Here is a 25,192-nt window from a genome sequence, read left to right as displayed (position 1 = left end):
AAATGATAAAGGTAGAAAATTAAAATTCATTTTGTCACGTCAGAATGAAGTGTACGTGGACTGTCATGCCAGCGTTGTTAAAAAATTAATATTTTAGTCAGTATTCCATTAAAAAAAGTAATTAGACTCTTTTTGAAAGATTAATGATCAGATTTAGCTAAAAAAAGGATGAGAGTCAAATTGACAAAAAGTGCATTCATTGAGGGTTAAATTTGACGTTATGCCATTTTAAATTCTATCTAAATGAAAGGGTTCTTGCGCTATTTGGGACATATATTTGACAATCGCTCCTACATTAGACCCTGAACTTTTTGGTCAAAATTAGTCCCTGAACTTGACAATTATTATCACATTGAGGGCTGAACTTTTTTTTGTACAACTTTTTTAAGGAAATATCAAGAACTAACTTGGAAAAAAAGGAGTTTAATCCCTAATGTGAGACCAATTGCTAAATTGAATGACTAACTTATTATTGGTGTAGTCGGATAATTATTGTATCAACCATTTTTATATAAATATTGGAAAATTATGTATTAATTTCAAATTGTTTTTTATATAATTAAACCATAACATGACACATTAAATTATGTTTGGCCCAAACAAAAAAAAACCAATAATTGACTTGAGATTAAGTTTTTACTTTTGATAAATCTAATGTAGATAAAGTAATTACGAATAACAATATTTCAACAATGTCGGAGTGTAATAACAAACGAATGTCAGAATTTGTCAAACAAATCTGTTTGAGATCAAAATATCTTTAAACAGTTTTTGACGCACTGAATTTTTATTTTTTAGTAATTTTATTATAAATATTGATTATATTTATTCTTTTTAACATAATATCTAGAATTACTTATACCTCCTCCTTAATCCATAAAAAAGGAAGATAATACACTTTAACGTATTAAAACCCACATCGTGCAATCATTGAAATTTTGAATATATAAATTCCTTAAAAGGTAAAACCTAAATATATACTTAAAAGTTAAGATTGAGTACCTGTTTTATTCGAATTAAGAGTGAACAAAATTGATTCGATTCAAAAACATGATTAAAAAATCTAAATTTTGATTCATTTAAGTTAATCAAGTTATTTGAATCAACTCGAATAAAAATGAAAATTTTTAGTTTAATTTGAATATGAATTACACAATTCGAGTTATCCGAAAATCTGAATAAGAAAAGGTAAAACTCCGTCGTTTTGATAAATGTTTACACATTAAGTTAAAAGGTAAAATCATTATATTGTTTATGTAGTTAAATAATCTTGTACTTCGTCTACTAGTTAAATAATCGATCCATGCAAATGCAACATTGAGTATAAATAACAGGATTCATTAACTCGATTCGACTTGACTCGAATTTTTTTTACTCGATTCGATTCGATTCAAAAAAATTCAAATTGAGTTCGGTTGCTCAAATAAGATTCGTCAACTCGACTCGACTCAATCGAGTACTCACCCCTAATTTGAATATCCACATTTAAAATAATTATCGAAATACATTTTAAAATATAATTTTTTGTAAAACAGAGTTAACTTATCCAGTTCAAACATTAGTGGAATCAAATATTTGAAGGACAATGTTGTCTAATTCGTACTCAAATTTAGGTAATAACACAAATGACAAACAAATACAATTTAAAATAATCGTATAAATTCATTATCATCTATATAATAATATACTTGCTGAATACTGAGAATAATTATGTAATGTTTTTAAAATTGATATAAAATTAAATATTATTTTGATTTTTTAAAATTAAATATTGACATAAAATGGTAAAATTGGAAAATGTATGTTTTAATGGTAAATTAAATTCGACCCAATTCAATTTTGGACTTAATCGGAAACTCCTATAGCTTTCCAATACAATAAATAAAAAAAATCCAAAAGATGAAATAGTTGTGATTGAAGAAGATGACAAGGATGGCAAAAGGATGAAGGGTCTGAAGTTTTGATGGGATCAACTCACCTAATTATCATTTCCATCCCTTTTTTAATTAGTAGACAAAGAAAGTCTCCTTTATTTTTATTTATTTAATTAATTAGGTCCCATCTTCAATAACACATGAAAAAACTGTTGATGCAACTTGTCCATTTTTAATCATCAAAACCTTTTTTTTTTCAAATTTGTTACAAAATCATTCATTTTTTTTGTTTAGTACGACTTTTTGGGCAAATAAATAAATGAAAAAAAATTTAATCAACGAAATAAGTTGTGGTGTATGTTTTCTTTTTCCAATTAGAAAACATATTTTATATGATTGAATCCAACCTTCTGGTATCATACTTATAAATTTATCAAAACATTGTTTCAATTTAGTCCCCAAATTTATTCATTTTTACACAGTTGATCCTTAAAATTTTTGGACTTACTTGGTCCTTCAACTTGTATCCCATCAACCAGGTTGGTCTCTCCATACTAACACCTTTAATTTATGCTGATGTGACATTTCTAGCCAATCTGGTAGTGCCACATGGTGACACATTGAGGGGTTGCCACATGACATTACCGGATTGACTAGTATTGCCACATCAATACAACTAACGATGTTACCTGGTTGATAGAATACAAGTTCAGGAACCTACTAAGCTAAATTTGAGAAATGTTTCAACCAAAATCAGCAAAAGGACTAACGAAGGACAAGGGCTAACCAAGCATAATGAAACCCTTAAAACTTTTCCTTGTACCACCCCTACTATGTGTGGCTGTGGATCCATCTGCTTTAAGCTTGCCTCGACCTTGGCCGCTTTTTCAATACGGCATAATCCATGTCCGACATACATGAGTACGAGGATATGATTTTTCAAAACTTACAGGCTATGATGGCTGCATTTGCTTTATGTCTCAGACCTATGAGATGTGCCAATGTTTCCTTATGCACTTCATCAAAGCCCAAGACCAGAGTCACTGTAATTATCAAGCATAAATGAAGCACTCTTAAGGGGGAAGCTAATGTTTGTATCGGTTCAACCCTAACAATTGCACCATTAGGAAATGATCATCCGGAGAATCGACGTAGCATCTTACTTGGATTCAAGTATATAAAAAAAAAGTGAGTTAGAAGTAAAATTTGAAGTTTAAGCAATCAATCAAATCTTGGAAACAACTTGCATTGCAGATAGATGTAATATCATAGACAATATAGCCAAACAAATGTTCCACACTAGACTATCAACGACTCATACTTGTGTCGAGGATATCACGCCTTTTTCAATCTAAATATAAAATATCGATTTTTACAAATACGATCAAGAAAACAAGTAGACAGTATATCATGAAGCAGTTCAGAAACTTAACCTTCATTTCAACACTGTACCAATACGCTTTCACAGATAAAAATCTCCATGAGAGCAGACCAAGTTCCTAAAACACCAAGAACAAAGCCCAAGGTCACGATATTTGTGACGCTGTATCCCTACACCTTTACGGAGAACATCTCCACAAGAGCAGACCATGTTCCTGAAACTCCAAGAACAAGGCCCAAGGTCACAATTCCGACATCCACAGTCCATCCTTTCCACCCCAACTCTTCCTTGAACACCAACAAATGGAATAAAGCAGGCAATACAAACCCCAAACCACAGCACACACTGCTTCCGATCAAGGACAAGAAATCAGCAAAATTTGGGACGAACAAAGCGACCAAGCTTACAATCAAAACCAGCAGCCATCTCAGCCACAAACAGTACCTCCCTCCTCCAAATCGCCTCTCTACGATCTCATAAACGGGATTCATCATCAATGGGAAAGAAATAAATAAGTTAACGCAAAGACCTATCTGAACCATAGCGCTGATCCAGCCGGCACCAAGATTCGCAGTAATGATGTCTTTTGTATCTGGACCAAATGCAAAGTAACCAAGTGCACCAAATGCTCCATACATTAAAGAAATCAATCCCATGCTCAGTGCCAATATTTTGCCAAAGTGCCTGGATTCCTTCATCTCAGATTCAATTGGAAAAACCATACCAATACCTTCAAACGCATAAACAGCAACGCCCATACCGTAGAAGAACACGGAGAGACCCCCAAAAGCGATAATCTCGTTGCTTTGCTTCATGATGAGTGACACATCCTCAACAAACACCGCTCCCATCGCCCCAAGATCCACAATATCAGCGAAAATACTCAATGGAGCTAAATGGGTTAATGTTGGAATTGAATTCACCGCCAATTGAAATGGAAAACATCCCCAAATATACCAACTCTTCGCTGACAAACCCGAAATCGCCAAACTTAAGCCTGAAACCATTGATACTTCACCATTGAAAAGATTGGCTAGAGTGTTACCGATGAATATAAGATATCCAACACAGAATCCAGCTTGAGACAGAATAATAAGTACATCCACAACAAACCTGTCAAAGGAAACAAAAAATTAAGCATGAAATCAACAAGTATAAGACAGTGCCTACAATAATCAGCATAGATTCAACCAAAAACCAATCATGTTATAAAATAATAAGAAATTTAAAAAGGAATATGACATAACATGTAACCCAATCCAAACTGATGAGCATCTTTTGTGTTTCTTAATCATAAGGTTAGCCAAATTAGCAACAATTTCCAAAGAGACCCGATACAAACCCCAGCTCAAGCAAAGGATAATAAGAAGCAACTCTAGTTATCTACGAAACGACATAATCAAATAACAACCAAAAATATCAACAAGAACTTAAGCTTTAAGTAGTGGGCTTTGTTTTTTTATTGGTAATTTCGTGTTTCGTATCACAAAATAAAATTTAGCCAAAATAATAAATAAACAAAAAAAAAGAAGAAGAAGCTGGAAATGAAAAAAAAACGTAAGGAAAACAACAACAGACCTGCCAAAGTGACCACAAACAGCGAAACCCAGATCGCCAAAAGAATTAACTTTGGCGAAACCATTGTCAAAAGACTCGAGTTTCCGGCGGGTGTGAACCAAAAGCATCATACAGTAGGTGGTCAAGCCGGCGACCGAGAAAAGCATGAGCAAACCCATGACCCATCCAGTCCTCTTGAAGGCGTATGGCAAACCCAGAACCCCAGCGCCAACTATAGCTATAAAAACATTGGCAAAGGTCTTGGATTTCGATGATAACGGCTTCCCCTTACCGATAAGAGGCGTGTCTTCTCTGGGTAAAGGAGACTTCAAGTTTTGTGAAGATGAAGAGGCGATAGGTTTCTTTTCAAACACCATAGCTGAACGATTCTCGATTCACAAAAAAATAAAAATAAAAATAAAAAGAAAGAAAACCCCAGAGGTTACTTTTTTTTTTTTGTTCTGCAGATGAAATTCTAGTTTCTTATCAGAAACTTCAAATACAAATAATAACAATTTCAAGGTGTAGGATTCAAAGGACAAAGCTTTCAATAGAAACAAGACAAAAATGAAGATGACCCTTTATAATAAAAAATAAATTGGAAAAGTTGTTTCTTACAATTGGGCGATAAATTAAGAATCAGTTGCAATTTTTTTAATTGCTGAGATATGAATATTGTTATAAATTTTACAGCTCCTGAGATTGGAAAAAAAATGGAAAGGGATTTTGGAGAGGAAAGTGAAAATTAGTCTGTAATCACTGAAGAACAGGTACATCTTTATTGGGGTTAGGTTACGAAAACGACACCGTATAAGGATGGTGTTGAAAATCAAAGATGGTGGTTTCCATGAACTGTCAAACCTTGTCGGCCAGCTATCAAACACGGAAATTTAGCAACCCACTTGACGAAATGAGTCGCAGTTTTCGGGTCAACCCGCCCCGTTAGATTTCTATTTGACCTGTGTTTTCGGGTGAGTTGTAATTAGAGTACCGATGGCAAAAAAAAAAAATCCGAATTTGACGGTTTCGATCTAACCTGATTTATTAGGGTTGGATTTTTTTTGAAAAATTGGTTTCATGGGGTCAAGTTGGGTGAAAACAGAAAAATAATTGGGTCGGATTAAGTTTGAGGTAAATTCATTCGATCTAATATATTTACAAAAATACCTTTAATATATATTAAGTTTTTGCTTTCAATAAATAAATATATTAAGTAGTCTAAAGTAAAAAAAAATCATTTTATTTGCTTCAAAATAAAAATAAAATAATTGAATTAAATTGAAGTCGAATATTCTATTAAATTTCATGTCATAGTTCGAAGGAGATTTTCTTCTTAAGAGTCAAGGTCATGATGAATTGGTCAAGCTTCAAGGTGGGCAAAAATTCGCCCCATTGCAATCCCTAAGTTCCTGCCCCATTATCATCCCCAAATTAGAGTGATTTGAAGGGTAAAAGTTCGTTACACCAAACATTTTATTTTAAAATAATCTCTAAGCTTTAAATTATTTTAATTACATCTTTAAATGATTGAAGTGATATAAATTAAGTTTTTTTATTATTAAAATTGTTAATTTAACTGTTAAATAATACGTCAAATCCTTGGTAAAAGTATTGTGAAAATTTTTATCCTAAAAGTCAGAAAGTATTTTCCTCTCGTTATTCAAAAAAAAAAGAGTAATTAATCCATGTAGATTAGATTAAAAGTAAATTGGTCATTTCTATTGTTAAAAACTGACATGACTGATAAAATAGGCACACAGTTACACATGATGTGCTACATGTAACTCATGTTGATGTACATGGATCAGTTTTAAATTAAAAATATGAATGACAAAATAACTAGTTTGCTCTTAACTTTAACGTGCAAGAACTAATTTTTTCATATTTTTTAACAAATACGATAAAATATAATTTACCTCTTAATACAAGAGTATTATGCTTTTAATTACCACAAACCTTTCCTTACGACTAATTCTTTGTAGTCTAATAATCAACAAGTATATTAAAATGAATTTATAAAAAAATCAACAAGTTGATATAGGAAAGACGTGGAGAAAAGTTTGAAGTTTGAAGAAGCTTTAATTGAACATGTGTTTTGACTTATCTTTTGCAGATGATTGGGTGGAAACAATGTTAAAATTGTCGGCTTGTATATCAATTTGCTTGGCTGTGGTGGTGTCCAACTTTTCCACTTTTACATGAGTTTCTTTGTAGTTCAAAACGTGGACGGTGGCTGATCTGCCAAAATAAAGGCAGATAAGGTAGGCATTTTAGGAAAAAGGAAAACGAAAATGATTTTCTTTTTCTTTTTATGATCAGAAGTAACGGGCAAAGGTTTTTTATTTATTTTTTTCCACCAATTAATTTATTATAAGTACTTTTTTTCTCAAATAAATTTTCCTTTATTATTATTTGTATTTGAATGCTTCCTTTTTAGCTTCAAATTTGTGTATTGTGCATTTGATGAACTTGTTTATGTATGATAAATTCGGGTACCTAATATTTTGTTTGCCATGCAGCAACCAATGATAAAGACAAGTAATATTTAAGTAAATTTAAATGCACGTTATGAGTTAATAATGTATCAATTATGTTTATAAATTAAACATAAAAGGAAATTAACTTCTCTTTTTTGGATAAATTTTTAAAGTGTTGTTCGTTTGAAGTTAGATGGAAGTTGGTGTTGTTTTCAGGTTGAGTCGAAGTTTTGTCTCTCAACTCTACAAGGAACTAGACCCTAAGGTAGGATTAATAGGGTAAGAGTATCACGCAAGACCATCTACTAAGGGGATGCGAGTGTTGCACATTTGGTAGGATTTGATTCCTTGCCCTTTATACATTACAGGAAATTAAACTTTTAAAAGCATTTTTAGTAACATTTAGATAAAATAGTAGCGGTTATTTTCTCTTCCTCCTCTTCGATTGAGCAATAAATATCTATTTTACTTTGGTTTTCTGTTTTTGTTTTACCTTTGTTTCATGCCTACCCCTCTGGATGATATGGTAAATCGAAATAATACCGAGCGACGCAGACCCCGCCTTAGGCCGCCGCGCCCTGGAAGAATGACTCTCGCTACTCGTCGAGGCCCCCTCGCTGTTAATGCCTGCCCATCCCACCATTCTATTACTAAGGCATGCGCAAACCTCTGCTTCGTGGACATTGATTTAGGATCACATTTTTAATTTCCTTTTTATGCTTAGCCTCTTACGTTGATTTATATATTAGGGTTTCTTATTTGGGAACCTCGTTGATATTTGCCAAGGTTTTGGTGCTGCGATTGCTGTCAATGCTAACATTATTGTGCATTGTTGCTTCATTGAAGCTTTAAATTTCTGATAAGTTGAACCCTTTAGCGTTTCTGGGTTCTGCCATTTTGTCACCTATGTCGCATGCTTGTAACTTACTTAGCGTTTGATGCCTGGCCGCATAGATGGTATTTATGATGGGTTTTTGGATACCTTTGCTATTCATGGATTTTTCTTTATGTGCAAGGTTTCAGTTTTTTTTTCCTGTTCTGTTCTATTCACGGCCTTTTCCCCAGTAGCTTCTTTCTCATCCCTCAGAGCTGGCTTACTCGCCCGTAGTCATTGTATACAACTGATTTAAATGTATTGGAATTAATCCTCAACTCTTATCTCTGCTTAGTAGCTGAACCTACTGATATATTGCGAGATTGCTTTAGCCTTTTACTGAACTGGATTCCACTGCCACTACCTTTGTTTTAATGTTTCATCACTAACAGTTCTTTTTAACTAAGCAGGAATGGGTACCAGAAATGAGGTATTAATTGGACAGCGGATCAAAGTATGGTCCGCCTTTGATAGCTGGTAAGTCAAAGGAATAGATCTTTCTGCAAGTTTTGCAATATATGCCGGTTTTAATTTCATTTTATCTTTATTTTTCAGTTTCTATTCAGGCACCGTGGAAGACTTTAACCCACAAAACAACACTCACAAGGTAAATGCTTGCACATATTGTTAGTCAATGGAGTATTTGTTCTGTAATATAAATTTTAGATGCTGCTTGGGAACTATGTGAGAAATTCAGTTTAACTGGAGTTGTTGATTTTATTTATTTGGTTGTCTCTAATGTCTTCAAGAAGTAATAAGGTTTTCTTGATTTTGAATTGAATATTCATTCTCATATTTTCCTTTTTCAGTTTATTTATATTTTCTTTCTGAAAGAGTTTGTTTTCCTATTATTGACTTTCTTAATTAGCTATAAAATGTGATATAAGTGCATTAACGAACTTCCACACCACACACAGAAAGAATTAAGGAAAGAAACTCAAATGAAAGAGTAACATACTCTGCTTGGCTAAGGGTAAAATAATCGAACTCTTTTGATTAAATTTGTTTCCATGCAATTGACAGATTACATGTGATAGTGGGGAAGTTGAAATATTATGCTTGGACAGTGAGAGCTGGGAGACGATAAGTAACTGTTCTTTGATGGAGAGGGTAAGCGTGAAAGCTACACTCTTTCTTTTGAGCTTTGAACTATTGACTTAACCATACGTTTGTGTTTTGAAGATCTAAAGGAATTGGATTGTGTCCGGTCCCATAAATATGCCAGTCTAGTTAGAATTAGATTTGCTCTTGCCTCTGACTAGAGAAATCAAATTAGTTCTAAATTCTATTATTCTGACTCTATTAATTGACGGCAAATTAGCCAACTTGGGAGGAGGGATGGGTGTTGCAGTAGAACCTGGATACGGTGGCTGCCTTAAATGGCTGATTACCAGCAAACCAAGAAGTTATTGGCAAAATAATCCTGTATCCCTGAAAATTAGAAACAGCAACAAAAATAAAGAATGTTCACAAAATATGACGACTTTATTGCTGTCAAACCCTACATGATTTTCCATCCAAGCATATGATTTTTGCAGCATCACTTTCTGATCCTTCATTGTTTGTCTTTCTCTGTGACTTTATCCTAGTAATCTTGTTCTGTCCATTTTTTGCATGAAAGGAGGTTCAACCATCAGATGAGCAAAACACCTTGCATTTGCAGCAATGGTGACTTGATCTGTAAAACAAATTGATTATAATGACATGCATCTTGCTTTTTCCACCTCCATGAAATTAGTATTGGACATTTTGCTTGTATCATTTCCTTTTGTTAAGTTTATATAATTCATTGTGCAAACCAATCTAGTTATTTGGTACTCCAACTGTTACTGTTGTTTAGCAATGCCTCAACTTTGTTACTTTTTTCCTTTCGTTAAACTTTGTTTTTGATACGAGATAGAAAATATAGTCTTTGGATTTTAGGTAAATATACTTTTTAGTATTTGAATTTGATTTTAATTTCAAATTAGTAGTTATGTTTTTTCTTTTTTTCATATTGGTACTTGAATTTGACTTCCATTACAAATCAAAACTTATGGATTTTATTCCTCATTGCTGTTTTTTGCTTTCCTTTTGTTGCAGTCTGGTCTCAATAGTGTCAAAAACACAGTTGATAAGTTAAGAAGTGATGCCAGGCAAGAGTCTAAGACAAAATAAAATATAGAGGATAGTAAGGTTCCTTGCAGAGGGAATTTATCTGTTGCATTTATTATCTATTTTCCTTTTCTTTTTCTCCCTTGTAACTCTTGCCTGTTCTTTACATGTGTCGGTCATTAAAGGGCTTTTGTGATATTTTAAATTTATAGAAACGTTATTTAATTTTATGATTCAGAGAAGAAAAGAAAAGAGAGATCCAAAAATTCATCATCAGTATCAGAAGTTATGAATATAGATGAAGATGCTGTAAGTGCCCCATTTATACATTTTCTTCCATTCTCTTTCTAATATAGGAAATCTTGAAAGACCATTTCTTAGTATTTTCATTCCAAGGAAATATTACCATATTTTCTAAAATATTGGCTGCACTGTTCACTGCACACAACATTTATTGTCAAATAAAAGATTGGGTTTTGTTTGGGATTGTTTTAGGTTGCAAGAAGAACACGGAGTAGGAAAGTATGAAGTGGAATCGGAAGGTGTAGTTATTGAGGAAAGAGCAAATGAAATGGAAATTGAAGACTTGAAAGGCAAGCTGCAAGTGATGAAACATTTTGGACAAGATGATGCAGCTGTACAGAAGAAGATGGAAGAGATGAATAATGAGTTGCAAGAGAAGATTGATGATCTGCAAGATCTGGAGTCAACAAATAAAGCTCTTATATACAAAGAGCGTCAAAGCAATGATGAGCTACATGAAGCAAGGAAAGTGCTAATTCAGGTACTGCCTACTTTATCTTGGCTTAAGATTGAATTACATTTGCCTAAGCCTTGGATTACTATGCAGACTCAAGCAACTGGTCATAAAATCAATGTTCTTTTCCTTTTATGCAGGGTTTGCCAGGATTGTTGGGTAATCGCACTAATATTGGATTAAAGAGAATGGGAGAGCTTGATCCGAAGGCTTTTCATGACACTTGTAAGTCGCGATTTCCTCCTGATGAAGCGGAAATTCGGGCCACTACTCTATGCTCATCATGGCAGGAGAACCTGAAGAATCCAGATTGGCATCCAATTTTCAGGAAAGCTAACAAATCTAAAGCTGGAATAGGGTGAAGAGATTTATAATGCAGTGGTAACAGCTTTGAAAGAACTCTTAACTTAGTGTCCGTTTGTTTACATGTAAAAGGTTTTACGGAAAATATTTTCTGCATTTTCTTGTATTTGTTTCACAGAAAATAGATTGGTCAACAGAAAATGAGCCTTTTTCTTTGTAAAATGACTTACCATTTTGAAAATAGTAAAGTTATTTTCTGGAAAAGAGCTCCTTAATAGATAATTTTACTTTTATATAAAAATTAACTTAAATCAAGTTTAATATTATTATATTGATAATAAATTTTATTTTATTTTTAAAATATTTAAAATATTAATATAAAATATTATATTTTTAAATATGATTAAACATACATATTTAATTATTTATATTTAGTCATATAATAAATTATTAATATAATTAACATAATTTATTATTTTAATAAATTATTTAATATTTAAATTTTATTTTAATACAAATTTTAAAATAATAATTTTAAATAATATTATTCACATATTATTGAAAATATCAATATTAATATTTTAATATTAAATATTTATTACAATTATAAATATATTAATAATAAATGTTTTGTAGTATAAATGTTAAAATATGTCATAAGTTTATATACTCTTCACAAATTTGTAATTTAGTTTACGTACTTTTATTTTCAAGAATTTAGTCCTCTACTTTTTAGATTTGAAAATCAAGTTCAACTGTTGACATTGTTAATTTTTTGTTAATTTTGTTGATGTCACATTTTAAATAAAAAATACTCAGTTGGTAGTCATGTAACTAAAAATGATCATTGCAATGAACCTAAATTTAACAAAATATTTTTAATATATGTAAAAATAATGTAAAATATAAAATTATAAATATAAAATAAACTCAATTAAACAATGAAAAAAAATTCAAATGTATGTTTGTTTAATTAAGAACGACTTCTATGAAATATTTTTAAAGAACCTGCCAAACAAAAGAAAATATTTTACACAAATTCATCCAAACACCAGAAAATATTAGCTTTTCCAGAAAAGTAAGTCATTTTGTAGAAATCATTTTCCGAAAGCTATTTTCAGTGAAACAAACAGAGCCTTATTGTAGTATGCTTGTGGTTGAAGTTTCTTATAGTGAACATCATGTTGTTTATTTGGCAGAAGTTTCAAAGATTTTAGTTTTAGAAGAAAGTATGTACTATAATCATTAGATTGAGTTTTCAAAGATGATTATGTTAACATTTTGATCAAACATTATGAACAGTTCTCTTGTTAATGTTTTTGAACTCAAAAACAATTTAAAATGTGTCCATTGTTAGGTCATTTAAATTTTGTATGATCATTTAAGATAATAATGTAAATGAGATGATTAAAAAAGAAGTTGAATTTGATATGGTCTTTAGCAGCGTTTTTCGAAAAATTGTCGCTAAAGGTCATGTTCTTTAGTGTCGTTTATAGGAAAAGCTCCGCTAAATGTCAAGTTCTATAGTGTCGTTTTTCCACATAAATGCTGCAAAATTTAGTGGCGTTATCTATAGCGGCTTTTTTGCGGCGCTTATCAAAACGCTGCAAAAACAAAAAAAAAAACGTCGCTAAAAACTTGTTTTGCTGTAGTGATATGACATCTAAGGTGTAACGATCCGGTTTTCAGTGGTGTCGAAAAATGTGGTTTTGGGACTTTATTTTCGTAAACCGAGTTCGTAAATATTAAATAAGGAAGTTTACGGGGTTAGTATGTTGTTGAATTGAAAAATGGCTTAGTGATTTAGTCGAAATTGTGTCTAATTAAGCTCATGGATTGAATTGTAAAAGTTTAATCGCTATAGATTTTTAATTACGATATGGCTTGGGGACTTAAATAACAATTATCCAAAGGACTAAAATGGCTAATAAACCTATTTTATGGATGATAGGGGGATGTGACGTTAAATGTCATTAACTTAAGTTAATTATAGATTTAAACTTAATTAACAATGATTATGCTAATTAATTAAGCTTAACTAAAATTAATTAAGCTTAATTAACAATGTTAGTGCAAAAGATGATAAGTATCAGCTTCTTCAACCTTTTATGCCGTCTCCCATGGAAGAAAAGCTTTAAAACTCTTTTTGATAGTCAACCATTAATTACAAGTAAGTCCCTAGCCATTTTTCTTTGATTTTTATGAAAGTTGAATCACGGGAGCTTGATTTAGCTAGCTCATGTACCAATTTGTGAAATTATTAAAGTTTTTAAAAGTTTTTATTTTTGAGAATTAAATGAAATTGGTGTGAAATTGTTAGAAAGTAAGCATAATTTATGAAAAGGACTACATTGTAAAACTTAGATTGTTAGTTTTGTACATTAGAGATCAAATTGAATTAAATGAAAAATTATTGTGAAATGTTGGTAGGAATATAAAATAGAAGGTCCCAAATGAGCCATGGTGAAATCGGATTCTAATTCAAGGCTCTAAATTGAAAGTTATGTTTGTCTCAATTTTAGAGATAAATTGAATAAACTAAAAAATCTATGTAAAATGGTCGGAAATTGATTTTATGATACGTTTTGTGATTATCCGCAGCTAACAACAACACCAAATCGTCACGAGGGAAAGGAAAAGCAAAAATCGTCGATGAGTGACACGCGAAACTTCAGTTTGTACTTTTATGATTCAAGATAGAAATATTTGATTGTATATGCATGTTTATTGTTTAATGAGTAATTGAGGTGAATTTATTGTGATAATATGAAATGTTTTGATTGAGTTGGTACGAATTATCGAGATAGAGGGCTAAAATGAATAAAATGGGAAATGACATGAAATACTTCAATTATGACATGTGATAAGAAAATTGTATTGAAATGTGTCATATAATGAGAAATATATGTGTTTTATGGTAAAATGGAGTTGTAATTGTGAATTTGATTGAGAAATGATATATGTACTAAATTACAAATATTTGTTATGCGATAAAGTAGTGTATAGGATACGTAAATGCATATGTGATTGAACACAAAGTATGAATATGCGAATAAGTTGATTACAGGTATGTTTACATAAATGTAAAATTATTGTCCATGTGACTTAGTAAAAATGTTAGGATATGATTGGCATACCAATAGGGTTATATGTGCACTTGTATGAGATATGTGATTGTATGGAGATTATTACAAATTATGTTGGGATCCAGCACTTGCTGTGGATCATCAAGTATTATATGCCCCAACGGAGACCTTGGTGTAATGGAGGGATGTATATGCATACGAGAATGCATTGATGCCTACGTGCCTTACACTTCAGTGCTTTGGTGTGGTGTAGTTCACCCGTGTATCAAATCTGTTTTACTAGGGGTCTATTGGGAGAACGTTATAATTGAAATTGGAAAACTTTAAAATGTAATGAAATAGATTGATAATAAAATATGGTACCAAAATGAATATGAATGAGTCGATAGGCTCTAGAAAGAGGTTTAGATGGTTTGCTAACGGATTATTTATATGAACGAACTTGATTTTAAATGTCATAATGCTAATACTATGCATTTTTGAATTTGTGATATGAGTATAGATAACTAAATGCCTTGTGATATGTTTTGATACATGTAATTGAACTTGATAATTGTATACTTTCATTTTTAAATTGTTATGTACTTGTAATGCCATACAGAATATATATATTATTAGGCATTGAGATTATAAGTATCATGGCATGTTTTAAATGTTGCTTTATGTTATATTATATTGACTCATGAAAGTACTACTAAGCCTATCGCTCAGTATACGATTTATTTGTTCCATTCACAGGTACAAGTATTCTCAAAGCCCTAGGAAAATGAAGTTAGCATATAGATGATAGCAATCGACTCATCCTAAGTTTGTATAACCCTTTTTGTTAAGTCAATAGAATGTACCTACAAAATACTTGTTCTAATGCTAGAAATGGTTTGTATATATGTTTTGATTTCATGGAAATGGTTTTCATCAGACATATAAATAAGGCTAATATTTTGGTAATTATGTTTTTGGAAAGATTGAATATATAGAATGGTTGATTTGGGGACTTAGGGCAAATGATGGTTAGTATGCTAGGTTAAAAGTATTGGAAAACTGAGACTTAGTGGTTTGTTTCCAATGTCGCGACACCACACCGTCAATGTCACGATGTTGGTCTTATTTTATTTTGAAAACTTTGCAATTTTGTTCTCAGGTTGGGAAGTTTGGCTATTGCCTTCAGATTTGCGACATAAGCCTTTATAAGCTCGTGTATGACCCGAAAATGATTATATATTATGTTTTACATTTGTATTACTTAAAAATTAATGATTATTGATGAAATTTATTTGTAATCGATCGTAGTTACTCCAGAAATAAATGTAATATCCTATAGCTTAGACCCAACGATCGGGTAAGGGTATATATATTATGTTTTACACTTCTCATCCTCGTTGCACTCTTATTCATTTACATGTAGGTACAAAATTTCTTCTTCTCATTGAATTTCAAAAATGTCTAATTTACGTATATGAAATTATATATTTGTTTCATGATACTTTTGAAGATAGATGATATGGAAATTGCCCCTGAGTTTTTTGATTACTTTTTAGACAATTAAAGCCCTTCTTGACAAGGATAAGTGTGTTGCATGACTCAAATCAGTCTCTCTTTCTCTCTGTTTTTTATTTTTTCTTCGAGGGTTTGGGATCTTTTTCCTTCCTCCTTCACCTTCTTGTTGTTAAACCGTGGTAGGTCAGTTATGACTATTTCTTCATGGAATGACAATGGTTAAAAGCAGTTTTTGCATGATCCATGTAAGCTCTTTCTCCCAATAACATTTTTTTCCTAGGAGAACTGTAGAGCTTAATGCATTTTATGAGCAAGATTTGGTAGAAAAGTTTTGTTTGTTCTAACCTCCATAGCTTTTGGTGGTAAATGCTATCACTTAATCCTCCCATGTGATGCTTACCAGAAAAAGTGAGGTGCACTATGAGGGGGGACTTTTAACTTTATTTTTATTTCTGTCATTATGGAATCTACTTCTAGATGACTCTTGGACTCTTTCTTTTGCATGCTCAAGCTTGAAAAGATTTTGACTTTCTTGAAGTAGAAACATTTTGGTACTTTTGATATTTTTTTGATCTTCTATTATTCCATGAAGATGTATTTGACCGCACAGATTTTCTTTCCTGGTCTTGGTTGGATGCTTACTAGATATACCTGGGATGAGCTATCACCAAAGTGGCCAAAAGCATATCCTTCATGGTTCCATAAATTGCCATTTAATATATGCATTACACCAATGCAGATTTCTGTAGTTTCATTAATGAATTTGCCTTGATAGAATCTCACTTATTGGGACGACTGGTTGAGATTAGAAGAGAATCACAAATGTAGACAATTTCTCCATCCTGAAGTGTGTAGAACATATAATTTTGGTCAGAGTGTATATTTCACCTTGTCATTAATAAGATCTCTTGTTTAAAATCACTCAGATGACTTGCTTTGAAGAGAATATCGCATAGTGGATCAACCATTATCCAGCTGTATGCGTGTCTTGTGCAGCACAAGAACTAGGTAGAACAATGAATGAGGCACATCATATGCTTGCAGTTATTCTGCTACATTGCTTCTGCAAGAATATATAGTAAACTTGTACAAATGAAATCCTTCTTAAGGCTTCAGCTGTTGTTCCTATATATATGTATTATATTAAAGAGTTTTAATGCTTAAATAAAACTAAAGTTCCCTCAGTTTAGGTAGGTGCTCACCCCTAGGTAGCTTCATAATTCCTCAAGAAAAGGGAATAAGATTTTGTTTCTTTCAGTTGGATCTTTACATCTCCTTATACAAAATGAGAGCTTATGTTCTGTTTTTCGGTCTTACTATATCAATCAGGGTTCAAGTATGTGACACTTTTTCTAACAATATGTCGAGCCTATAAAGATAAATGACTCTAAGGTTGGCATAATAAATTTCTATAATTATCTTTAGAATTTAAAATTTTATACATAGTGGTATTGCTTTTTTTTTCCTGATAGGTGAAATGGAAGTCCCAGGATTTGAGCTACTTAATGGAGGAAAGATCAGTGAGACTGGGAACTATTTTTCCCTATTTTCCACCTTTTTACATTGTTATATATGATCATGTTTTCTCCTTTCTAGGACAAATATAAGAAATACTTTGCCGACATTTTGAAAAAGGCAAAACCTATCAATGAAATAGATGATGTTCCTAGAATACATTGCGCAACAATTTGGAGTTTTTGAAGAATGGAAGGGAACTTATATGATATTTCATATATTTTTCACTGTTCTTTATTTGCTGTGAAAATGCTTAAAGAGTTTTGATGATAATAAGCAGCAAAATGCCTGCATTATATCATATTTGGTTTCCATTACTGCTTCTATTGTAGTAATACAAATAAAAAGCACTATAAGTTTTCTCATATATAAGATTTGAGTAGTCCCATTATTCTGAAAAACTTTGTATTGCTTCATTACTAGGATGGTGTACCAAGGACAGCATATAAAGGAGTAGTGGTTTTCCGATACCAGCCACCTAAACGTGAATTTCTTGTTGGTCTCGACTCTCTTCAGCAGCTAGGGATCGAAGGTGCATGAAGACTAAAAGGTTAACAACATTTTTTGGTTTGGTTATCTCCTTTTAGCACTAAAGTTGGTATATAGCACAACTGTAGGAAGAACTAGTTGATGAAATTCAGTTTCAAATTTCAGTGTGTTTTGGTTTTAAAGTTTGAAGATTTTAACAATAATGATATTGTAACTTATGGTTTTTGTGTGATCAATGATCGGAATAACATATTTCTGAATTAACGGTAAAGGGGTTCCGGCGAATGAATTTATTTTTGAAGCATAAGAAGGGAGGAGATAAATTCTGGTTTAAATAAAAAAGGAGATTGTCAAGTAGGATGAGGCTTCTTATCGTCCAACTTTTCTAGACTAGGGAATTTGACATGAATACATCTTTGAACTTAGGCAAGGATTATCACATATAGTAGGCCACAAAAAAGGCATTTAATTTTGTAAGTTTAAGGTTACTTTCTTTTTTATATGATAAATAGTTCTTCTATTCCATTTACAAGTATGACAAATATGAAAAATAAAAAGAAAAGAACGAAACAAATATGACATACGACACGAGAAAGAAACATAAACATGATTTATTAGTTTGTCAAAAAGTTGTTTATAAAAAAAATCACTTGAAAATGTTAGGTTTGAATAATTCTTATGTTTTTTGAATAAGTTCCTAATTTTTAGGAGCATATCTTAGTTGGTTTTTTGTTTTTGAATTAGTCTTTATTTTAGTTTTTTAGCTTCCTGAGTTAGTCGGATAGTTAGCTTCTTTTTAGCTTTTTTGTTTTTGTAAGGCTATTTAAAGCCACTGTCGTTTGCTTTCAAAGTTATGAGAAATATAGATTGCATTGTGTTGTATTTTTTTTGTTGAGTTCATCATTTTATTTTGCATTTAGTATCAACGCCAGGTTCAAGAGGCCTGATTGAAGAAAAGAATAGAGTTTTCGTTTGAGGGAAACACGAGAGAATAGTGTGAGGAATGACGAAAAGTAGTTCCAATAGTGGTGCGTTTGTGCAACCTGCTGTTCCCAAGTTTGATGGGTACTATGAACACTGGGCAAAGTTGATGGAGAATTTCCTTTGAGCAAAGGAATTTTGGAGCCTAGTAGAAGATGGAATCGATGAAATTCCAGCAGGGAGAGAACCATCTAAAGAAGAGGTAAAGCTGTTTGAAGAACAACAATTGAAAGACACGAAAATGAAGTATTATCTCTACCAAGCAATAAGTAGAGAAATCATGGAGACTATTCTCAATGATGACACGAAAGTGAAGTATTATCTCTACCAAAGCTTCCTATAATTTACTCCAAAATCTCGAGGTAAATCTCGGATCTCGATCTGAAATAATAGATATCGGCACTCTATGTAACCTTACTATCTCAGACACATATAACTCTGCCAACTTTTCGAGCTGATAATCTGCTCTGACTGGAATAAAATGTGCTGACTTAGTTAACCGGTCAACAATCACCCATATCGAATCTTTCTTCTTCGGAGTTACTGGTAATCCAGATACAAAATCTATCGTGACATGTTCCCATTTCCATTCTGGAATCATAATGGGCTGTAACAACCCTATCGGCACTTGATGCTCAGCTTTCACCTATTGACAAATCAAGCATCTTGCTACATACTCACAGATTTCCCGTTTCATTCCAGGCCACCAATACATTTTCTTCAAATCACAATACATTTTTGTACTACCTGGGTGAATAGAACACATACTACTGTGAGCCTCTAATAAAATATCATTTTTCAAGTCTAAGTTATTCGGAACACATATTCTATTACGATAATATAACATACCATTTTTATCAATGGAGTATTCCGAGCTTAACTTATCTTGAACCATCTGTTGTTTTATCATCAATTTTGGGTCATCATCCTGTAACTCCCTAATCCGTTGAAAGAACACGAGTTTAGCCTTTAATTCTGCTAGTACAGAACCATCCTCATTAATAGATAAATGAGCATTCAATGTCCGTAGTGTAAATAATGATGATTTACGACTAAGTGCATCTGCTACGACATTTGCTTTCCCTGGGTGATAGTCAATGACAAGATCATAATCTTTCAATAACTCTAACCATCGTCTCTGTCTCAAGTTTAACTCTTTCTGAGTCATTAAATACTTCAAGCTTTTATGATCAGTATACACGTAACATTTCTCACCATATAAGTAGTGTCTCCATATCTTCAAAGTAAACACGATCGCTTCCAATTCCAAATTATGTGTAGGATAATTCTTCTTGTGCGGTTTCAGTTGCCGAGAAGCATATGCCACCACTTTGCCTGACTGCATAAGTACACAGCCCAACCCATTTAGAGACGTATCACTATAGACTACAAACGGTACACCCGATTCTGGTTGAGTCAATACTGGAGCCTCTGTCAACATCTTTTTCAACTGATTGAAACTCCGCTGACATTCATCTGACCATATAAATTCAACATTCTTTTGTAGTAATCGAGTCAACGGTAAGGTAATCATTGAGATATCTTTGACAAATCGGCAATACTAACCTGCCAATCCTAGAAAACTCCGCACTTCAGTAACATTCTTCGAAACTTTCCAATTTACCACTGCCGCTACCTTACTTGGATCCACTATTATTCCATCAGCTGATACAATATGACCCAAAAATGCAACTTCATGGAGCCAAAATTCACATTTGCTGAATTTCGCATACAACTTTTTCTCCTGCAAAGTCTGTAGTACAATCCTTAGATGTTGTGCATGTTCAGAATCTGTCTTTGAATAAATCAATATATCGTCAATGAACACAACCACAAATCTATCCAAATATGACTGAAAAATTCTATTCATCAAATCCATAAAAGCAGCAGGGGCATTGGTTAAACCAAATGGCATCACCAAAAATTCATAATGACCATATCGAGTTCAGAAGGCAATTTTTGGCACATCACACTCTTTAACTTTCAACTGATAATACCCGGATCGAAGATCTATCTTGGAAAATACTGCAGCACCTTTCAACTAATCAAACAAATCATCAATACGAGGCAAAGGATATTTATTCTTTACTATTACCTTATTCAACTGCCTGTAATCTATACACAGTCTTAAAGAACCGTCCTTCTTTTTCACAAACAAGACAGGTGCACCCCAAGGCGACATACTCGGTCTGATGAACCCTTTATCTAATAACTCCTGCAACTGCGCCTTCAACTCTTTTAACTCGGCTGGAGCCATTCTGTACGGTGTCATTGATATAGGAGTTGTTCCGGGGATCACATCAATTACAAATTCAACTTCTCTATCAGGTGGTAGACCGGGTAACTCTTCAGGGAACACATTAGGAAATTCATTCACCACTAGCACTTGTTCGAGCTTTAAATCAGAATCCCGAGTATCTAGGATATAGGCCAAGAATGCTTCGTTGCCTTTGCGTAATAATCTCTGAGCAGAGAGAGCTGAAATAATTCTGACTGTATCACCCATATTTTTTGACCCAACTGAGATTACATCTCCTGTTTGACATTTCAAACTGATCTGTTTATCACGACAGTTCACTACCGCATCATGTCCCATTAACCAGTCCATCCCAGAATAATGTCAAATTCTCGGAAGGGTAGCAACATCAAATCAGCGGGGAATTCATAGCCTTTCACTTTCAGTGGACAATTACGACATATCAAATTAACCATTACACTTTGACCTAATGGATTTGTGACTTGCATATCAAATTCAGTGGACTCAATAGATAATTTCTTTTCAGATGCTAACATAGTGCAAATATATGGATAAGTAGACCCAGGGTCTATCAATGCATAAACAATAACATCATAAAGATAGAAAGTACCAACAATTACATCAGGAGTCGTAGCTTATTCCCTTGCTCGAATGACGTAGGTACGTGCTGGTGCTCTATTCTCTGATCGACCAACTGATTCCCTCGTACCCGAACGGGTAGTCCCCGTAGTAACGCTCGCTCCGCCCGAACGTCTACTTCTTTGGGGAATGGTTCTCTGTATCTCCTTCTGTTCCACTTCATCTTTTTACAGCCGGGGACAATCTCAAATAAGATGATCAGTGGCCCCACATTTATAACAAGCCCCCATCTTAGTCCTGTATTCTCCGAAATGATATCTTCCACAATATTGACACTCAGGCCGGGAAATATTCTGAACACTGCTCACACTTGCTGCAGGTCCATCGAATACCCTGAAATCAGATTGTCTTGGTCTATCTCTACCTGATCTCCCCGACACTGATGTAGTTCGACTAATTTCTTCTCTAGATTTCTTTACTGGAAAACCTAAAAATGACTTAGAAGCACCTCTTTTGAAAGGCTCTTTACTTTTCCGATCCCGCTGCATTTTTCTGTTGTATACTTCTTCGAGCTTTTGAGCACAGTCTGACAGAACAACGAACTCTCGTATTCCATTACCCCCAATCATCGTTTTAATTTCATCATTTAACCCTTCTTCAAACCTGATACACATTTCTTCTTCAGTAGGTACAATGTCTCAGGCATATTTGCTAAGGTAGACAAATTCTCTTTCGTATTCAACCCCCGATTTATTTTCCTGTCGTAGGTCGAGAAATTCCCTTTTCTTTTTATCCAAATACCGTTTGCCCACATATTTCTTCTTAAATTCATTTTGGAAAAATTCCCAAGAAATTTTCTTTGGCAGAACCACAGCCTCGATCGTCTCCCACCAACTATAAGCTTCTTCTTTCAACAGAGACACAACACATCTCAAATAATCATCTGGTGAGCAAGCCATTTCTTTAAAAATTCTTGTCAAACTCTGTAACCAATATTCAGCTTTGACGGGATCATCATCAGTCCTACCCCGAAATTCTTCGGCTCCAAGTTTTCTAAGCCTTTCCAATAGAGAACGTTTACTGGATTCAGTTGTTGTTAAAGGTGGAGGAGCAACTGGGGATACCATCGATGGAAAAGTAGGGGGAGGCGGCGGCTGAGCCTGATTTCTTTCTTGCATCATTTCAGTATACCACTGAGTCATAATCCCATGAATCATATTCTTTAATTCTTGCTCTCGCATTTAGGAAATCGGAACATCACTGATTGTTCTTTGTTCAGAATTCTGTATTCTACTGTTGACTTCTTCTTGCTCAGTACGTTCAGGTATATCTGACATCTTTATAATCGGAGAATATCTATAAAAATAACAAAGATTAGATCGGATCATACACATCACACTATCACATATTTATATGGCATGTATTTCCAAACACTTTATACTTCACACATATTCCGAGAACCAGCTAAACCGGGCTCTGATACTAATAAAATGTAACACCCCTTACCCAAGACCGTTTCCGGAGTCGACCATGAGGCGTTAAAAGTCCGGGGCATAAAAATTTGCTTTAAAAATTAATTTCACCATTCACAATAAAGTTGTTCACCTGCGCAGAAGTCACTAAAATAATTATAACTCCAGCTACAAAACTCAAAATTTAGATCCGTAAATTTTCTGTAAAACTATACTCATATATCTATTCACCATAAATTTTTTAGAATTTTTGGTTTAGCCAATTAGTACAGTTTATTAGTTAAAGTCTCCCCTGTTTCACTGGTCGACTATCCTGACCTCTTGTCACTAAAATTCAATTATCTCATTGTACAGACTTCATACGGTGTTTCTAATTATTTCCACTTAAAATATACTCATTAAGAAATCTATACATATAAATTATAACTCTTAATCACTTTTTTACAATTTTTAATGAATTTCTAAAGTCAAAACAGTGGACTTCAAAATAATTCTGACCCTGTCTCACTAAAATTCAGATATCTAAGAGTATATAACTCTTTTGCTTACTATATTTCTTTCATGTGAAAGTAGACTCATTTAGCTTTAATTTCACATCTCACTTAGCTTATAATTCAATTCCCCCCATTTTTGATGATTTTTCAACGTTACATCAATGCTGCTGTCCAAAAACTGCTCCATTGCAATTTTTTTTAAAAAAAATTAAATATAACCCCTTTATAATTATCTAACCTTCCCTACAAATTTCAAATCACAACCAATTCCAGTATTTCAACCACTTCATTTAAATACTAATGAAGTTCAACCAATCAACCATTTCAAACTAAAAACATGTATATATTTCGATATCTAACACAACCATAACATTCAAATTTACTTTGCATACTTAGTCATTCATTCTATTACTTTTTATCTCAATTCCCTATACATGCCATATAAATCCAAAGTTATTTAACAAAATCTACCGGAGTAAATCTGGATAGTGTGATTCTCGATGTAGATTCGATCCTCCGAATGTATAAATACGTTAATCTACAAAAACAATAAACACACACATGTAAGCTTATAGAAAAGCTTAGTAAGTTCATAGGCATAAAACATAAATCTTACCCAACATTTGTACACTTATACAATATACACCATTACTAAGTTTACCTGTCAACCACAATCTTTGGTGAGTTCCTTGGTTTAAACTCAGTACTACTTATTCTTTTACCATAATTCCTTTGGGCCCATTTGTCACTTACCATCCGTGATCAAAATTAAGGAACGGTTACGGAAAATTGAGTACTTCACTTTCACTTTGCCATAGTATAACTATGGTCTTACGTATGATCACTTATCATTTGTCCCTGATCAGATAAGTGTAGCTAAGCTACCACTTATCGCTTTGTCACTTGATCAGATAAGTATAGCACTTATCACTTTTTCACCTGATCAGATAAGTATAACACTTATCACTTTTTCACTTGATCAGATAAGTGTAGCTAAAGTTACCACTTATCACTTTGTCTCTTGATCAGATAAGTGTAGCACTTATCACTTTTTCACTTGATTAGATAAGTGTACCTAAAGCTACTACTTATCACTTTATCTCTTGATCAGAAGTACTCAAATCCAGCGTTCCACTTAATTTGATCATTTATTCGATTTTCACATTTTTATTTTATTCTCATTTCAACAATAAATACATTTCATCATACATTGTATAATTCATGACATTAACATTTAATCGTTAAATTTCAGCCATATGAACTTACCTGGGTCGATTTGCAGAATTTGTAAAAGTTCAGGGACTAATCAACTACTTTTTCTTTTCCTCGACTTGCTTCGGGTTCCCAATCTAAAATACAAATTTATTCATTCATCAGCATATAATTCAATTCTAATTCATTTCATAGTTTCTGCCCTTAAATTCTCGAAATTACACTTTACCCCAAAATTTACAGTTTTTACAATTTGGTCCCTACTCAATTAACCCCTCAATTGATCTAATTTT

At 32.9% G+C, this 25,192-nt stretch overlaps 2 protein-coding genes across 8 annotated transcripts; one reads left to right on the top strand and one right to left on the bottom strand.

The window, feature by feature from the left end:
* Positions 1-3,086: 3,086 nt before the first annotated feature.
* LOC105795036 (amino acid transporter AVT3B) lies at positions 3,087-5,538 on the bottom strand. The gene is made up of 2 exons (XM_012624475.2): positions 4,834-5,538; positions 3,087-4,368 (listed from the first exon to the last, which is right to left on the bottom strand). Exons 1-2 carry the CDS (start codon positions 5,187-5,189, stop codon positions 3,426-3,428), a joined length of 1,299 nt encoding a protein of 432 aa, XP_012479929.1. The 5' UTR covers positions 5,190-5,538; the 3' UTR covers positions 3,087-3,425.
* Positions 5,539-7,494: 1,956 nt separating this feature from the next.
* Positions 7,495-11,581, top strand: LOC105795038 (factor of DNA methylation 1). Of its 7 annotated transcripts, none has more exons than XR_008194599.1 (8): positions 7,495-7,944; positions 8,574-8,640; positions 8,719-8,770; positions 9,187-9,273; positions 10,246-10,298; positions 10,496-10,566; positions 10,753-11,041; positions 11,155-11,581. XR_008194599.1 is itself a non-coding variant. In XM_052628621.1 (8 exons), exons 6-8 carry the CDS (start codon positions 10,556-10,558, stop codon positions 11,374-11,376), a joined length of 522 nt encoding a protein of 173 aa, XP_052484581.1. In that variant the 5' UTR covers positions 7,971-8,421; positions 8,574-8,640; positions 8,719-8,770; positions 9,187-9,273; positions 10,246-10,298; positions 10,496-10,555; the 3' UTR covers positions 11,377-11,581. The 7 variants fall into 7 exon arrangements, 6 of the variants coding, with proteins under 6 accessions (XP_052484581.1, XP_052484580.1, XP_052484582.1 ...); XM_052628621.1 differs by lacking the exon at positions 7,495-7,944 and adding an exon at positions 7,971-8,421; XM_052628620.1 differs by lacking the exon at positions 7,495-7,944 and adding an exon at positions 7,971-8,421 and having other exon boundaries at positions 10,246-10,333.
* The last annotated feature ends 13,611 nt before the right edge of the window (positions 11,582-25,192 follow it).

Source organism: Gossypium raimondii, chromosome 3, assembly GCF_025698545.1.
Source record: "Gossypium raimondii isolate GPD5lz chromosome 3, ASM2569854v1, whole genome shotgun sequence".
Lineage (NCBI taxonomy): Eukaryota > Viridiplantae > Streptophyta > Magnoliopsida > Malvales > Malvaceae > Gossypium > Gossypium raimondii.
Note: the sequence above shows the minus strand (reverse complement) of the source record. Positions and strands in the feature narration are given on the sequence as shown.

What these genes read in the sequence shown, in the direction of transcription:
- LOC105795036 (XM_012624475.2), bottom strand. Translation starts at nt 5,189, where the DNA reads ATGGTGTTTGAAAAGAAACCTATCGCCTCTTCATCTTCACAAAACTTG. An exon ending in GTTTGTGGTCACTTTGGCAG is followed by an intron (nt 4,369 to 4,833) that starts GTCTGTTGTTGT and finishes TTCCTTTGACAG; the next exon opens with GTTTGTTGTGGATGTACTTA.
- LOC105795038 (XM_052628619.1), top strand. An exon ending in CAAGGAAAGTGCTAATTCAG is followed by an intron (nt 11,042 to 11,154) that starts GTACTGCCTACT and finishes CCTTTTATGCAG; the next exon opens with GGTTTGCCAGGATTGTTGGG.